The sequence below is a fragment of the Archocentrus centrarchus genome, chromosome 2 (assembly GCF_007364275.1).
Source record: "Archocentrus centrarchus isolate MPI-CPG fArcCen1 chromosome 2, fArcCen1, whole genome shotgun sequence".
Classification (NCBI taxonomy): Eukaryota; Metazoa; Chordata; class Actinopteri; order Cichliformes; family Cichlidae; genus Archocentrus; species Archocentrus centrarchus.
In genome coordinates this window covers 29337674-29355360 of record NC_044347.1, presented here as the reverse complement: position 1 = coordinate 29355360, position 17687 = coordinate 29337674, and the positions used below count along the sequence as shown (strand labels likewise).

The window sequence follows — 17687 nt, the reverse complement described above, 5'->3', positions numbered from 1 at the left end:
AAAGTACCGAATCAGGTGAGAAGAGGGAAGATGGAATTCTAATGAAACAGTTGATTCTTCCATAAAGGAGCTATCATAGATGCTGAGTTAAATTTGAAGTGGCTTTTAAATTGATACTTTCAAAACAGAGTAAACTACTTGATTTTTTTGTAAATCCAGAGGGATTGAATGGAATGGAGGAGATAAGCAAAGCAGTTAAAGAGAATGGGGAGTCCATAGCTTAAATGTGACTGTAAAAAGTGCTGAGCGCTGTTTTTATCCACTGATCAATGTGTCATTGGCAACATGGAAAACGGGTTAGTGCACAGGTCTTGACCTGCGCAGCAGCTGTTGCTGTCTAATATTTTAGGGTCTTGACCTTCTAGTATAAAGCACCTTGAGGTGGCTGCTGTGTATTGGTGTACTATAAATAAAATCGAATTGAACAGCTGTTTTGCTAATACACCAACTTCATTTTTCATTAATATTTTTAATTTCCCTGTAGGTACATACAGTTAACCATGTCACACACTGCTCAAGCCTTTTATTCCAGATGTGATGTTATTTATCATTAATATATTTAATGTCTCTCTGTGTTAGCCCTGTGACAGGCGGGTGACCCTGCCTCTCGCTCTATGACAGCTGGGATAGGCTCCAGCCCCCCTGCAACCCTGAAAAGGATAAGCAGAAGAAAATGGATGGCTGGATATTTAATATGGTTTTTAAATCAATGTGTAGGCCTGTTTTTCTTACCACATTAGCAGCTGTTTTTTTCAGAAATAAGGCAGACACTAGAAACATATGATTTTATAGAATATGATGCATTACTGCAGATTACTTGTCATTATCAGCTAATAATAAATATTTAGTAATATAGTAAATATTTATTTAATTTTACTACTAATAATATTTTACAGTTTTTCAGCCAGGAATGAGTGCTGAAAGGTGAAGATGTGCAGGAAGTGTGCAGGAGGCTGTCAGCATATTTAAAAGTATAAAACACCGGCAGCACGAAATGATATGTCTGTAAAAGTTACTGCACTCTACTCGTATTTATTACTGTGAATGCTGTTAAGCATTCACAGTATTGTTCTTGTTAGTTATTACTGCTGTCGATGTCACATTTATAAATGGACTAATTCTTACATAGTGCTTTTCTACTCTATTTTGAGTGTTCAAAGCATTTTATACAACACATTTACATTCATACAAGCATATTGTTTTCTACATCTAAGTTCTTTCTATCTAACAGCAGACAGTCACACTCTGATGAATAAATCAGGAGCAACCCGGGGTTCAGTATCTTGCCCAAGGATACTTTGGCATGCAGACTGTAGCAGGCAGGGATTGAACCACCAACCTTCCAATTAGTAGATGACCTCAGGAGGCTCAGGAGGTCAACCTTCTCAGCTTCTGCCCCCCTGCCACCCACAGCCATTAATTTCAGAATTAAAACATACAACCACAGGTCAAATATCTCAGACATGTTTTCCTCATTAGAAAAACAGGTTCACGGTTGTTTTTGAAATGTTTGAATTCATGAGAAAGAAAAGAAACCAGTCCAATACTTTTTACTGCACTTAAGTAGAATTTTCACATAGCTTTACTTGAGTATTTATTTTGACTGACTACTTTTATTTTTAATCCCTATATTTTTATACAAATATTTATATTTTATACTCCTTACATTTTGAAAACAGTCTTGTTACTGTAGGTTTAAGACATGTGAGGGAAGGTTTCGTTTCCCATCGTTGCCTTTAAACATCAATCCAATCTGAGTTTAACTGGAGGGACCAATAACACAAAATCCATTTGTATTGGTGAATTCATCACCGGGGCCTATTGTATACAAACAGATCAACAACAAAATCATACAATTTATGTATCATTTGTAGAACTATACTCAGAGGTTAAAGTGGGCCAGTACAATCCCAGACGTCTGTAAGTTGTGTTCATGGTACTTCGGGATCTAGTTAGCGTGGATACATGGAGTAACGTGTTGTGGCAGGTAATTTCAAAGGCAACATTTCTATCAGCTCACCAAATATCACTAAGCACACAAACTGTTTGTGTGCAGTTTGTCACACAGTGTGTCTGGTAGCTAAAAAGGTACACCTGCTGAATTTCCCAGAATGAGCGATAACTCAGAGATGGAGAAAGTTGTAGGAAAGAGAACAGGGTGGAAGAAGAGATTTTGTATTAAAAGGTAAGGACTGCTCAGTAACATGTGATACTGGAACTTCAAAGCTTACATGTAATGTCCCCATTTTTAAATCAGATGTGGGATCTGTATATAATGAAGTTATGTTTTTTCATACTGTGAAACATCCTGTAAAACAAACTGAAGTATACTAAATGTGTGTTATTCAGAGGTTGCATGCAAATAAAAACAGGTCAGTTTGCTGCACTGTGATGCATTAACAGTAGAGCTCTGTGGTGTTCATGGTCAGTTACAGGTTACATCAAGTGTAGCAGAGATTGATTTGAATTTAAAATGATGCCTAGACTCATTCACTGAATTCAACCTTTATACTGTATCTTGCCAAGTAAAAAGACAGTATAGACAGTATATTATCAACGTAGTCTCTGGAGCTTGAAAAAAGGCGACTGGACTTCTTTTTGTTTCTTGAAGATGTTTCACCTCTCATCCCAAAGCCTTCTTCAGTTCTCAGACCAAAGGTGGAGAGACCCAGGTATTTAAAACACAGTGGGCGTAGTCCCCTGGAGGTGGTTATGACCCTCTATTGTTCATGTGCATAATCACATGTGCCAAGGTGTGAAAGAAGGCGTGGGTCATTTCAATCACTCGTTTCAGGTCAAACCAATATAGGACTTTGCTCCATTGTATCATGTGACCTACTGAGGTCACTGGAACAAAGGTGTGAATGGGGGATGAGACATCTGGGAAGGGAGCTCAGGACAGCACTGTGGGTGAAAGTTGGTGATGTAATTCACCTCCTCTGTTCAATGATGGTTGTTCACAGTGGACATAGATGCTTCTTTTACTGCTCTTTCAAACCATCTGTCTTTCATGTCCAAAATCTGAACATTGGCATCCTCAAAAGAGTGACCTTTGACCTTCAGATGCAGATGTACTGCTGAATCTTGTCCTGTCGAGGTGGCTCTTCTATGTTGTGCCATTCGTTTGTGACGAGGCTGTTTGGTTTCACCAATGTGGAGGTCCGAGCACTCTTCACTGCACTGAACAGCATACACTACATCGCTGATCTTGTGTTTGGGGGGCCACATAAGCGATGATGATGTTGTTCCTCTTGTCATTCTTATTCTCCCTAGTTTGTGTTTGACCTTCTTTCGTCTTGGTTGATTTGATGAGGCCCAGTTGGGATAACTACACGTTTTGAGAGTGAAGAAACCTGCTACCAGCTTATTCCTTCCAGGTTCCGGTGTGTTCATTTATCGAACAGGAATTACACAACACAGTGGAATAAGGAGTCAATTATTAAATTTACTTAGCCAATCACACACAGGTTACAGATCAATCTGGACCAAACTGTAAACTATGACTGAGCTAATACCGAAGTAGAATCAGGGTGCACAGTCTGATACCTATCTAAGCCTAGTCCAGATCTCATATACTCAGAGCTTATCAGCTTCTGTTACATCATATGCAAAGCAAGAAATGTGCAAGAAGATGGATCTCAGCAGCTGCTCCCTCGTATGGCCTCGAAGTCTCTTCTTATCTCCCAGTTTAGTCTCCTTCTTGTCTGCTCAGGGTGCCATTTTGACCGACCATTGTCAGAACTTTGGACATCTGTAATTGATAAACACACACCCACCAAGAACACAGTGTACCTGCCCCACCAAACATATGTACTGCTGTTAAGCAACTATTTTATTTACCTCACAGTCTAAGGCAAAGTTTCTCAGGCAAATAAATGTGAGAATAATAAAAGCACATGCATATCATGATTATATTTGAAGCTTCATAAAACTCACTTCCTTCAAGAGCTTTTTTAATATGTGTGTGTTCCTTTAGTTTTTCTTCTGCCTCAGAAGGAACACTTTCCACCTGGTGTTCTAGGGTCCTGATCACCCCAAGTTTGTGTTCCAGAGGGTGGTGGGTACTGGTCTGTGTGTGTGGACTTCCTGTAAACTTCAATGTTGAGGCTTTCATCTTCCTCAATAAGCACTGCACAGTCCAGGAATGGTAACCCATTATCTCTGGTGTCCTCCCAGGTAAAAATTATGCATTTATCCACTGAGTTGATGTGGTGAGTGAAGGATTCTATTCTTGGGTTCTGATTTTGACCCAAGTGTCATCTACATATCTGTATCAGTGGCTAGGTGCCACCCCTTTGAATGAACCAAGAGCTTTACTTTCCACTTCCTCCATGTAAAGGTTGGTTACAATGGGTGACAATGGGTGACGAGCCCATGGCACATCCATGCTTCTGTCTGTAGAATCCATCACTGTATTTGAAATATGTTGTGGTAAGGCAGAGGTCTAAAAGTGCACAAATCTGATCTGGGGTGAAGCTGGTTCTGTTCTGTAAGGAATCGTCTTCCTGTAGTCGTCTTCTGACGGTCTCCACTGCCTCAGTTGTGGGTATGCAAGTGAAAAGTGAAACCACATCAAAGGTCACCATGGTTTCATCTGGATTCAGTACAAGATTATGGACCTTGTTAGTAAAATCTGTGGAGTTTTCAATGTGGTGGGGTGTGTTACCAACAAGCGGAGATAAGATGGTGGTGAGGTGTTTGGAAATGTTGTAGGTGACCGAGTTTATACTGCTGATAATGGGTCTGAGTGGGACTCCTTCTTCGTGGATCTTTGCGAGTCCATAAATGCATGGAGTAGTTTCTCCAGGGTACAGGCGGTAGTAAGTGGGCCGGTCAATGGCTTTTTCCTTTTCGAGTTGTTGTAGGCAGAAGATGACTTTTTTCTTGTAGTTACTTGTGGGATCACATCTTAAGACCTCATAAGTATTGTTGTCACTGAGGAGTGTAGTAATTTTGGAGTGGTAATCAGCTGAATTCAGAACAACGGTGCACCTCCCCTTGTAGGCTGGTAGTATGGTGATGTTTTGATCCTTATTCAGGGCTTCTTCTCTTGAATGGTGAGGCTGGATGAAGGAAGTCTTGCACTGGAGAGGGTGGCTGAAATTTTCATCCTTATTTGTTCTGCTTCAGGTTGGGATAGTTTCTCTTCAAGCAACAAAAAGAAGTCCAGTCACCTTTTTCCAAGCTCCACAGACTACTATGACCTGGATGACTGATTTTTTTCTTTCCTGCTCTCGGTGGAGACGGAGGGCATTTTTCTCTTCTCCCAAGCCTTCCCTATCTACCCCTGCTTTTTGCTGCTTAGAGCATCTCTTCACACGTCCCTGAACTGGAAATCAAATTATGGATCTGGTCAGCTGGTCTCTCAACACTACTGATGGCCAAATTCTCATCACGAGGAGATTGGGAGAAGGGGAACCCTCTTTCGTCTGGTCCGACTACACACCCGACTGGCTATGTTATGGATTCCTGTGGGGATGGAAGATAACGTTCCTGGCTGCACTGTGTGGACGTGGCATATATATTGATACCATGATTTCTTTTCCCGAATTGGACCTGGGGATACCTGGTATCCGGGCAGCTGTTCAGGCCCTAGTAAGGCTGCCTATGAGGGATGCAGAAACAGTACAAACTCAATCAGACTCAGTAGAGCTGAATCTAAGTGGATTACATCTGGAGGAGTGTTGGAGTATGTGTTCTGCATGGCGGAGCAGAACCAAATTCGGATTATTGGACTTCTGAGAGGTAACCAGAAAACTGTAAGTCTGTCAGCAAATAGTTATGATGACCTGAACCAAAACAATTGCACTATTTGGAGTTTGGCTCCCAGACGGCCTTGGATGCTGTCTGTCTAAATCATCTCCTGGAGATGTAAACAGATGCTCTTCACCCCCCCGCCCCCTGTTGTGACCTGTATGAACTGGTATCCTGGCAACCAAGGCTGACTGTACCATCTTATCATGAACTGCTGGTCTGGAAGCTGTGTGTCCATCACAGTAACCTGCTGGTCTCCACTGGCAGCCCCTCCCCTACCCACCCTAGTGCTCTCTAGGCTTTAAATGTGCTGCTGCTTTGCTGAGCTGTTTTTTTGGAACCTCGTAAGGTGTTCACAATGAACACAGTACAAGATGATTTTTTTGAACCTACCTATCCCAGTGTATCTCTTTCTGTTTTCCTGCTAAAGGTAGCGCCAGTAAAACGGCTGCATGACCTCAGACACCTGTGCCCCCTGTTTGTGTTTGTCTCTGTGTACTTCTTGGATGGGTGTTCTGTTAACTGTAATTTCCCCATTGTGGGACTAATAAAGGTATTCATATTCGTATTCTACACAGACATATTATCAGTGTAGGGAATGGAAATCAGAAAGCTTGTGAAACATCGTCTTGTCTGGTCTGCAGTCTTTCACCCCACAGTCTGCATCTGCATCTACTCCTGAGTAGCTGGGAGACAGTTACAGCAGCTAGTGGTTGCCTGCTCTTACACATACTGCCCTGAAAGTATTTTTCTCAGGATTCATTTGGCTTTAAGAAAATTAGTTTTGATTTTTTTTTAATTATTGTATTTACAGTATAAAGCACCTTGAGACAACTGTTTGTTGTGATTTGGTGCTAAATAAATCAAACTGAACTGAATTCATTCATGATTAAAATACCATAAGATATAATTTGCCCTGTAAACCTGGTACAGTTCAGCTCTGCAGCTCAGTAAGGAAGCCTCCAAGAAAATGAAAGATAATACTGATCATTAAGTGAAAATCATGTTTATTTGCAGCTGAATGTAGCAAATGAACATGAGGTTTAATTACAATAAAAAAGAACCAGAATCATTTCAGCACTGCAGTGTGCTACACTGTACAGATGTGTCCATGTCTACAAAAACAGACATACTGAAACACACAACTGGATAACATGCACAAACCACAAAAGTACATGAGACTACTCTGAAACAGTGATTGCAAACACTCTTAGGCTGCAGCAGGAACTTCATTTTTGCTTTTCTAAGAAAAACATGCAGCAGGATGGGGAAGGTGCAGAAACGCAGCCGTGGATCCGCAACTCTGTGATTTGAATTGAAAACTCTTGGGCGGCGCCGTTATGCCTTTTCATGTCCACCCCCCCCCACCCCATTATACAAAGCTGCATTTAGGAAACAAAACTCAAAGAGAGGAAATTTGCTACTAACTCGTTTTAGTTATTTAGTTAATTTTGTCAAGCCAATCAATAAAAAAACAAAAAACAAAAAACAAAATCAGCAACTTTTTAATAATCAGTCATTTATAACCATTTTTACACTTAATGAGCGCTTTATAAGGAACACTTCTAATGCTACCCAACACCACAGCTCTACTATAAACTCTACTTTTACAAAGCTTTCACTTTCACAGCTTGTATTCCTAAACTTTTGTATGTTAGCACTGAGGACAAAATATCAATAACAAGTGTAAAATTATCACCTTTCAGTTTGTTCAGTTAACAGACAGGTTAATGAATCATGTTTATCAAGAACACAGAAACAGTATTAAAGAAGATTTTTAAAATTTAAGAGGAGAGATAAACTCAATTATTTGTATAAAAAATGTATATTCCAGGCAGGGATACTTGGATATGCTCCAGCTCCCATGCAACCCTGAACTGGATAAACAGAAGAAAATGAATGGATGGACTGACGTATTCCCATAAAACTGCTGATGCATCAGCTGTGTTGTACTGCATTAGACTGAGCAGCTGTTAATCTGCTTACATTTATATAGTGCTTTTCTAGTCTGACCACTACTAACCACTCAAAGTCAGATATTTACACTTTCATTTGAATATGTTATTATCACTAAAACCTCAGTTTAATTTCAAAATAATTCACTCCCAAAGACTTTGAAAATCAAATTTACAAATTCTGTATGAGCTGAAATGAATCGGTATTTTTCCTCCCAACTTCAACTTTCCAAGCAGAAAACCACTCTGCATAGATGTAGTGTGTAGTGCTGCACTTTGACCGGAGTGAAAGCTGAGGACCTCAGAGATCGTCCATGACCTGCTGCCCACAAAAGAAAATCTACAGTACATCGATCTAAACTTAGGGTGGCACATTCTCCTACGGAGCTCATCATGCACTAAACAGGAGTTCAAGTAAATGACTACAAGACACACTACAGGGAACAAAACACAAACATGTAGATCTGATATACTTGTTCTGCCTGAGAACCACTAAACATTTGGCATTGTATTAGTGGCATCAATATATTTTTAATAGTGTGTTTTCTCATCAATAAATATGATGATCTGTAAGTATAAAGAAAGTTTATTCCAAATCTGTGATCCTGAGGTGAACAAATAAGGAGGAGGGAGGTATACTGGTTCCATCTTTGGACAGAAGGTGGATGTGACGATAACCTAAGAACACAAAAGGAAAGGAGAGGGATTAGGAAGCAGGAAGGTGCACTTACCTACTTACACACACTCACAGATTAGAGACAGTACAGAAAAATCCAGGTTAGGGTACCACATCTGTTTCACCACATCCTTTCAACTGTTCATGCATCTTGGCCTCAAGGACTTCATCTGTGCAAAATAAGCTCTTTGATGCTGGAAGACAAAGACTATGGCTCTAAGAAAACCAAAGCAAATGTTCTGCTCAGTATATTTGCATTTCATTACTCATTACATAGTTCTTGCTTTTTAGGGGTTCAAGTGGAAAAGCTGCAGGAACATTATTGTAATTTTTTTACGTTTATCTGTACTCATAAAATGTTTGTGCAGCAAAACACATTAGGAAACTTTGAAATATGTCAAATATGGCAATAGACATTTAATTACTGTATACACAGCAAATGTTTGAGCAACCTCTGCTAAAGAATTGCAGTGTATGCAGAACCACAAGAATATTGTGATTTTTTTTTTTCCTGAATTTTGTTACCAACATTTTTGTGACTGAAAGAAAAGAAATTCTTCAAACGATTACACCTGAAGCCTCTGTGGCTGCTGAACAACAGCATCTTCAGAGTCAATCTATGTCAGTGGCTTTCCATCAGGCCAAGCAAAGCAAGCAGTGCCTGTCCAGCAAAATCTAAAAATAGACATCAATTAAAACATATCAAAGTGAAAGCAATCTCTCGTCAAGTAGCGTAGGAGGAGCAATCGAGAGGCTTCACTGAATTCTTACGTTTTTATGCCGTTAAACCAAAATTACAACATTTTCACTAACCAACATTTCCGACATTGTTTCTATGAACTCACAGTCTTGTTCTGGTCCAGACGTATGTTATAGAAACTAAACATTTAAAAGTATTGCCTGAAAAGCCTCTTTTGTCTTAATATTTCTGAATAATTTTTAATTTTACAATAGACTACACAGCACTGGGGAATAAATATTATTATAGTAGATATCTATGTAACAAAATTTAGGGAAGTGATACCTCCTGTTATTTTCTTCAGTGTGAACACAGTGCAGAACAACACCTTAAATATTTTACTAACTATCTCGCAGCCTCACTGTGTGTGAAATGAAAAAGAAAGTGATGAATTAAAAAAATTTAACCGGTATGACTCACAGACACTCATAAGCTGGAGACGACGTGGTGTTGCACTAATTTAAGTTTGTTATATTTTAGGACTATTCGTGATTGCTAGAGGAAAGCAAAAACAGCCACAAGCTTCTTTTCAGCAGAAAGCTGACACAGAGTCATAGCTTTGTTAAGCTCTGTGTTACATACCAATTCCCAACCTTGCTTTTATTTTTAAAATAATCAGAAGTTTGAACTGTTTCATTTACGTCCTGTAGTTTGTCACTTTTGACCGATTTAAACCAAAGATGATTGAAGTTTAACAGGTGTATGGATACATGCTGGGCCAGTCCTATACAATGTACAGATTCAAACAAATACAGTGCCTTGCAAAAGTATTCGGCCCCCTTGAACTTTTCAACCTTTTGCCACATTTCAGGCTTCAAACATAAAGATATAAAATTTTAATATTTGTGAAGAATCAACAACAAGTGGGACGCAATCGTGAAGTGGAATGAAATTTATTGGATGTGTCAAACTTTTTTAACAAATAAAAAACTGAAAAGTGGGGCGTGCAATATTATTTGGCCCCCTTGCATTAATACTTTGTAGCGCCACTTTTTGCTGCAATTACAGCTGCAAGTCACTTGGGGTCTGTCTCTATCAGTTTTGCACATAGAGAGACTGAAATTCTTGCCCATTCTTCTTTGAAAAACAGCTCGAGCTCAGTGAGGTTGGATGGAGAGCGTTTGTGAACAGCAGTCTTCAGCTCTTTCCACAGATTCTTGATTGGATTCAGGTCTGGACTTTGACTTGGCCGTTCCAACACCTGGATACGTTTATTTGTGAACCATTCCATTGTACATTTGGCTTTATGTTTTGGATCATTGTCTTGTTGGAAGATAAATCTCCGTCCCAGTCTCAGGTCTCTTGCAGACTTCAACAGGTTTTCTTCCAGAATGGTCCTGTATTTGGCCCCATCCATCTTCCCATCAATTTTGACCATCTTCCCTGTCCCTGCTGACGAAAAGCAGGCCCAAACCATGATGCTGCCACCACCATGTTTGACAGTGGGGATGGTGTGTTCAGGGTGATGAGCTGTGTTGCTTTTACGCCAAACATATCGTTTTGCATTGTGGCCAAACAGTTCGATTTTGGTTTCATCTGACCAGAGCACCTTCTTCCACATGTTTGGTGTGTCTCCCAGGTGGCTTGTGGCAAACTTTAAACAAGACTTTTTATGGATATCTTTGAGAAATGGCTTTCTTCTTGCCACTCTTCCATAAAGGCCAGATTTGTGCAGTGTACGACTGATTGTTGTCCTATGGACAGACTCTCTCACCTCAGCTGTAGATCTCTGCAGTTCATCCAGAGTGATCATGGGCCTCTTGGCTGTATGTCTGATCAGTCTTCTCCTTGTTTGAGATGAAAGTTTAGAGGGACGGCCGGGTCTTGGTAGATTTGCAGTGGTCTGATACTCCTTCCATTTCAATATGATTGCTTGCACAGTGCTCCTTGAGATGTTTAAAGCTTGGGAAATCTTTTTGTATCCAAATCCGGCTTTGAACTTCTCCACAACAGTATCTCGGACCTGCCTGGTGTGTTCCTTGGTCTTCATGATGCTCTCTGTGCTTTGAACAGAACCCTGAGACTATCACAGAGCAGGTGCATTTATACGGAGACTTGATTACACACAGGTGGATTCTATTTATCATTGTCAGTCATTTGGGACAACATTGGATCATTCAGAGATCCTCACTGAACTTCTGGAGTGAGTTTGCTGCACTGAAAGTAAAGGGGCCGAATACTATTGCACGCCCCACTTTTCAGTTTTTTATTTGATAAAAAACTTTGACACATCCAATAAATTTCATTCCACTTCACGATTGTGTCCCACTTGTTATTGATTCTTCACAAAAAATTAAAATTTTATATCTTTAAGTTTGAAGCCTGAAATGTGGCAAAAGGTTGAAAAGTTCAAGGGGGCTGAATACTTTTGCAAGGCACTGTATTTTGGCACTCGCCATTCCATGGACTGACAGCTGCTTGGGAGTTTAACACATCATCCCAACATTTGTTGTTTTTGGAACTCTTGAAATAGTAATTTTTTTGTCAAAATAATTTAATAATTTGGTTAAGCTTAAAAAAAGATCATGCGCTGGAATTCACAATATTAACTGCCTCTTACAACACAAAGTTCTGTCTTCTGTCTGTCTTCTCTTCCATTTTGCTGGTTACGATGAAGAAACTGTCCTGTGATCCATTCAGACTTTTTAACCCTACCTTGCTGCATGCAGCTCAGAGGAAGTGTGTACTGGCCCACAAAGTCATTCTTAGATGTCTTGTCATAGTCTTCCACCACAAAGCGCACCATGGCCAGCTCAGGTGTGTGAATGGTAAAATGCAGAGTGTCATTCCACATGGGGTTAAACCCTATAAAAAGGACAAACTGCTTACCATAACACAAAATTCATAACTGTATGTGGAAGTGGGCCAAATATTCAAAATGGCTTTATTTATTTCTACAGGGAAATAAGTGAATATGTACCATTGTTCTCAATATATCTCGTCTCCTGTTTGGCCTGGTCCATAGGAACTCCATGGATCTCCACTCTCACAAGAGGATCCACTATGGAATCCTCTTTGATGTTGACTTTGGGCAACTGCTGACCACTGATCACCTTGATTTATATACAATGAAAACACCAAATTGTTGATTGTTACAAATCAATAATTTTTAAAATACCTTGATTGAAAAATGTATGAAGAAAAAACTTTTCCTTCACCTGTATGGTGAGGACAACAGGATGATAGTCATCCCGTTTTTGAGGCATCTCAGGATCGAACCTTTTCTCGGTCTCTCTCATGAAGCTGGGCTTCAAGACGTAGCCACAGTAGCCATTCTGACTGAAAAGTCCATCATTCAGATCCATCCCCTCCCCTGCTGTCTGGAAGTTTAAAGCAACTGAGTGGAAGAGAAAAGAAAGAGTTTGTTTTGTATTTTTGGACAATTTTTGGTCTGTTCAATTTGATAAAATTCTGATTAAGTGCATAATCTGCTGGGGCAATTATCATTGTACTGATTTATTATTATAGCTGTACGGATTAAACTTTTGCAATAGATAGACTTCATATGTTTTTTTTAAGGATGAACATTTGTTCCATCTTAAAGTAGTTTTATAATTTTCATTGGGTTTTCTTCCAGAGGATCTCTTTTCTGGTATCACATTGACATCAGGATTTAAATACATAAGGAATGTTTTACAAAAGTCCCTTTGCATTTGAATCAATTCAAGCCTAAGTAGCCTGATTGGGAGTTTTGTCTGTCAACAGGATTATTGAAGTAAATAGAACTAAAATGATTATTGTAATTAAAAAAAAGCAATCATGTATAAGCAGGCTTGGTAGAACTCAGGAAACCACTGTACTTGTGTAAAGGAGCATGCATTTAAATTAAATTATTTGTACATGTCAAAGCAGAATAAAAAAACTAATAAAAGCAAGTATCTTTGTACTTGGAATAACAGCAGTGAGAACAATAGAGCTTAAAAAATGAAACAAAGAAAAACTAACAGCACCATCGACAGCACCATGGACAGTCTACCATGTAGAGGCAGGTAGCTCAGCAAAAAAGGCAGCACCACAGGCAATTCCTGTCTAACCCAAGTAACAGTGGTCAGCAGCAAATTCATGTGAATGGTTTCTGGAGCTTGAAAAAAGACGACTGGACTTCTTTTTGTTTCTTGAAAACGTTTCACCTCTGGTCCGAAAGGCTTCTTCAGTCCTCAAACCAAATGGTGGAGAGACCCAGGTATTTAAACCTCTGTGGGCATAATCCCCTGGAGGTGGTTATGACCCTCTATTGTTCATGTGCATAATCACATGTGCCAAGGTGTGAAAGGAGGCATGGGTCATTACATTTGGTGGTTTCAGGTGAAACCAATTTGACCTATTGAGGTCACTGGAACAAAGGTGTAAATGGGGGTTGAGACATTTGGGAAGGGAGCTCAGGACAGCACTGTAAGCAAAGGAAAGTTGGTGATGTAATCCACCTCCTCTGTTCAATGATGGTTGTTCACAGTGGACTTAGATGCTTCTTTTACTGTTCTTTCAAACCATCTGTCTTTCCTGTCCAAAATCTGAACATTGGCATCCTCAAAAGAGTGACCTTTGACCTTCAGATGCAGATATATAGCTGAGTCTTGTCCTGTCTAGGTGGCTTTTCTATACTGTGCCATTCGTTTGTGAAGAGGCTGTTTGGTTTCTCCATTGTAGAGGTTCGAGTGCTCTTCACTGCACACTAGCCAGCAGACACTACATTGCTGATCTTGTGTTTGGGGGGTTTGACCAGGTTTATACTGCCGATAATGGGTCTGAGTGGGACTCCTTTGTGGATCTTTGGGAGTCCATAAATGCATGGAGTAGTTTCTACAGGGTACAGATGATAGAAAGTAGTAGGGCCGGTCAATGGCTTTTTCTTTTTCGAGTTGTTGTAGGCAGCAGATGACTTTTCTTGTTGCAGTTGCTTGTAGGGTCTCATCTTAAGACCTCAAAAGTATTGTTGTCACTGAGGAGTGTAGTAATTTTGGAGTGGTAATCAGCTGAATTCAGAACAATGGTGCACCTCCCCTTGTAGGCTGGTAGTGTGGTGATGTTTTGATCCTTACTCAGGGCTGTGAAGACCTTCTTCTCTTGAATGCTGAGGTTGGATGGAGGAATTCTTGCACTGGAGAGGGTGGTTGAAACTTTCTTCCTGATTCGTTCTGCTTCTGGTTGGGATAGTTTGTTATTTCTTATTGTTGTTTCTGTGGCCATGATGAGATCCACAATGGACAGCTGTTGTGGGGATATGGCAAAATTAGCCCCTTGGCTAGCACATTTTCTTCTGGTTTAGTAAGGACCCTGTCTGATAGGTTCTTCCCCACTTCTCTTGGTTTGCAATGATTATGGTGTTTTCCTGTTTGTTTCCAGATGATCTGTGTACTGATTCTAAATGGTAGGTCTTTGTTTGCAGAATTTGAAACTTACATAGTTGTCTTTCCTTGCCTTTGATATGTTGTGCCAGCTGGGGTTTGTCCACAAATGTAGAAACTTCGATGATGACGGGAAGTAAGAGTGATGAGAGTTTCTTCTGGGTCTGGTGGATTTTGTTTTGGAGTGCATCTATGGTGAAATGGACCTGTCTTATCCTGGGTCTCTCCACCTTTCGGTTTGAGAATTGAAGAAGCCTTTCAGATGAGAGGTGAAATGTCTTCAAGGAGCAAAAAGAAGTCCAGTCATCCTTTTTTCAAGCTCCAGAGACTCTATAGCCTGTAAGACTGAGAACCTACACAGACATGTGAATGGTTCTTATGATGTGCAATATCAGTGCGCACTGCTCAGGTACCCGAGCACTTTACTCTGTAGTTAGTTATATTCTATTTCTCAAATTATTCTATTTATTTGTTAATAGCTTTTTAATTAAAAAAAAGGAAGCTTGCATTGGAGGGACCTCAGAAACTAAGTTTTGTTCCTGTCATGCTTCATATCAGAAGAATGAAAATAAAGCTCTTTGAATCTTGAATCTCTTCTTTGATTGATTGGTTGGTTTTATTTATAGTTAAGGCATTTTTTTCTATAATATCTGACTGCTTTGCCATCTGGAAACACTGAATCAAAACTATAACAAAAGCGGTTTTCTACTACAGGTACATGTACACACTTGTAAATGTACACACAGAATTCAGATGGTGGCTACTGTAGGAGGTGTAAGTGAAAACACCCGACCGGTTACTTTCAGTTAAGGCCCTGCTCTGGGGAATGTCTAAAGAGACTGGAAGTATCCCAGTTTAGAGGATTATTTGCTGGATTAGGTATTTATTGGCAAACCTGTATCTTATGTCAGTAATTCCAACTTTTTTTCTTACCTTCGGACAAAATAATAATAATAAAAATAATAACTCAATTATCCCAATTTGATTAAGGCTGAAGCTATCATCATGCAAACTTTAGCACCATAAAGCATTAATAATAAACTAAGTAATGTAAATGATCTGAGAGTAGTCAATAAGAATATAGACTCAAATCTGTCTTATTGTTGCATCACCGGTTTGGCACCCAGCATTCCACATTTCCTGAGGATTAAAATTGGAGGAATCAGTTCGAAAACCACTGGGATACACTCTGCTCAGTTGCCGTGAGTTATGGTGAACAAATTCAGCCCCTGAAATAGAGATATGAAAATCATAAAATTTATAACATAATCTAAAAATTTGTGAAAAAACAAATTTACAATACTGAATATCTAAAATCTGAATCAGAAAAGAATGATGTGACTGGACATACCAGCGTCTCTAAGGTGTTTTCGGGCTTTAGACTCTGTGAAAGAGGCCACCTCGTAGAACTTGGAGTGAATACGTGAGTGTTTGAAGCTAGTGAAATGGACACTTTTGCAGTAAACAACACAGTCTGACAACTCCTTAGATAGGTGCTGCTTTGACCTCTGTGAAAAGCACAAAGATAAATGAAGTAAGACATTGAATAATATACATGTCATATTTTTTTATTGCTATACGTGTGTGTGTGTGTGTGTGTGTGTGTGTGTGTGTGTGTGTGTGTGTGTGTGTGTGTGTGTGTGTGTGTGTGTGTGTGTGTGTGTGTGTGTGTTATTTATCTATGAAGCCTGATATCATAAATCATTTAGTTGAACCACAGGCATGTCCTTTTGGTGACCTCAAGTTCCCTGCTTCTAATTTCGGATAAAGCTCAAGTTATTCTTCTTAGCCTTAAAAATTTTACATGTTGTCTAAGCAGATACTTTAGGATACTATGGTGCCCCATTATTACTATTTGTTAAAACTGGAAGCATCCCATCTCCAAGTGTTGCTGAAAAAGTAGTTCATACATTTGTTAGTGCTAGACTGTAGTATTGTAATTCCTTATCAGGATGTTCTAAAATCTTCCTCTTCAGTTGATCCATAACACTGCAGTGTAAGTACTAACAGAGTCTAGAAAGAGAAAACATATTTCTTCCATATTAGGTTCTCTTCATTGGCAATGCATGGGTGTGAATGAGAGATGGGTGAAAAGGTGAACAGAGCAGAGATCGTGAAGGTAGACGAGTTTAAATACCTGTGGTCAACCATTCAAAGGAACGGATATTGAAGAGGACAGGTGGAAAAGAGAGTGCAGGCAGGGTGGATGGGTGTCAGTGGTGATTTGTAACTGAAGTAATGGTAATGGTAAATGGACTAGTTCTTATATAGAGCTTTTCTACTCTAATTGAGCACTCAAAGCACTTGTTCCAGATGTTTGCATTCACCCATTCATACAAGCACTTCCATACATAAGTAAACTAAGTGCTTATTACCTAACATTCACACACATTCATACTCCAAGGGTTGCATCGGAGAGCAACTTGGGGTTCAGTTTCTTGCCCAAGGATACTTTGGCACCCAGCCCAGAGCAGCTGGGAACTGAACCACCAACCTTCCAATTGGTAGGTGACCTGCTCTACCATACAAGCTCTTGAATTCAGGCTCCATCGCATCCTAAAACTCATAACACTACATCATCCAAATAAAGCACCCTAGGAGATGCAAATAATGCAGGCATATTTGAGGTTCCTAGAGTTTTACTCATCTGCCTTCACACACATATGAATTTGAGTGGCATCCCATTCTTAATCCAACTGTTAATTAGGGTTCAATATAATATTTGCCCACCCCTTGTGGCTACTGTACTGGGAAGACTTCCCACAAGGCATAGGAGTGTTTTTTGGGACATTTTTGACCATTTTTCCAGAAATGTATTTGTGAGGTCAGACACTGATGTTGGACGAGAAGGCCCAGCACTCTAATTCATGTCATGGTGCTGGGCATTTGCGCAGTGCTTTTTTTTTTTTTGTTGTTATTTTAGTCCCGTCATTGTTTGACTTCTCTAGTTGTGTTTCTTAAATTGTTTCTGCCTAAGTTTTATTATCTGGTTTCTATTGTCTTTTGTTTATGTTTTCTGCAAGCTCCTAGTTTTTCACGTTTCCCTTCTGCTCCCCAAGGCTTTCGTATAATGGACTCTGTTCTGCCCTGGGTTGGGATTTATTTTTTTTTTATTCTGTATTTTTGTTTTCTGCAAGAGTCTCCTGCATTTTTTGAGTTCAACTCTGTACTTAAGCGTCTTGCTATTGGGTCCAACCCTGCCCACTACGCAAGCCTGC

General features: G+C 39.7%; 1 protein-coding gene across 2 annotated transcripts in view; it reads right to left on the bottom strand.

Moving 5' to 3' along the window:
* Positions 1–7281: 7281 nt before the first annotated feature.
* plcd4a (phospholipase C, delta 4a) overlaps positions 7282–17687 on the bottom strand; it is a 43912-nt gene continuing 33506 nt past the window's right edge. For both annotated transcript variants that reach the window (XM_030748965.1, XM_030748973.1), the window contains 6 exons: positions 15821–15977; positions 15582–15698; positions 12283–12461; positions 12045–12177; positions 11780–11929; positions 7282–8387 (listed from right to left, as the gene is read on the bottom strand). In XM_030748965.1, coding sequence (XP_030604825.1) covers positions 8296–8387; positions 11780–11929; positions 12045–12177; positions 12283–12461; positions 15582–15698; positions 15821–15977 — 828 coding nt within the window. In that variant the 3' untranslated portion in view covers positions 7282–8295. The remainder of the gene's footprint in view (positions 8388–11779; positions 11930–12044; positions 12178–12282; positions 12462–15581; positions 15699–15820; positions 15978–17687) is intronic.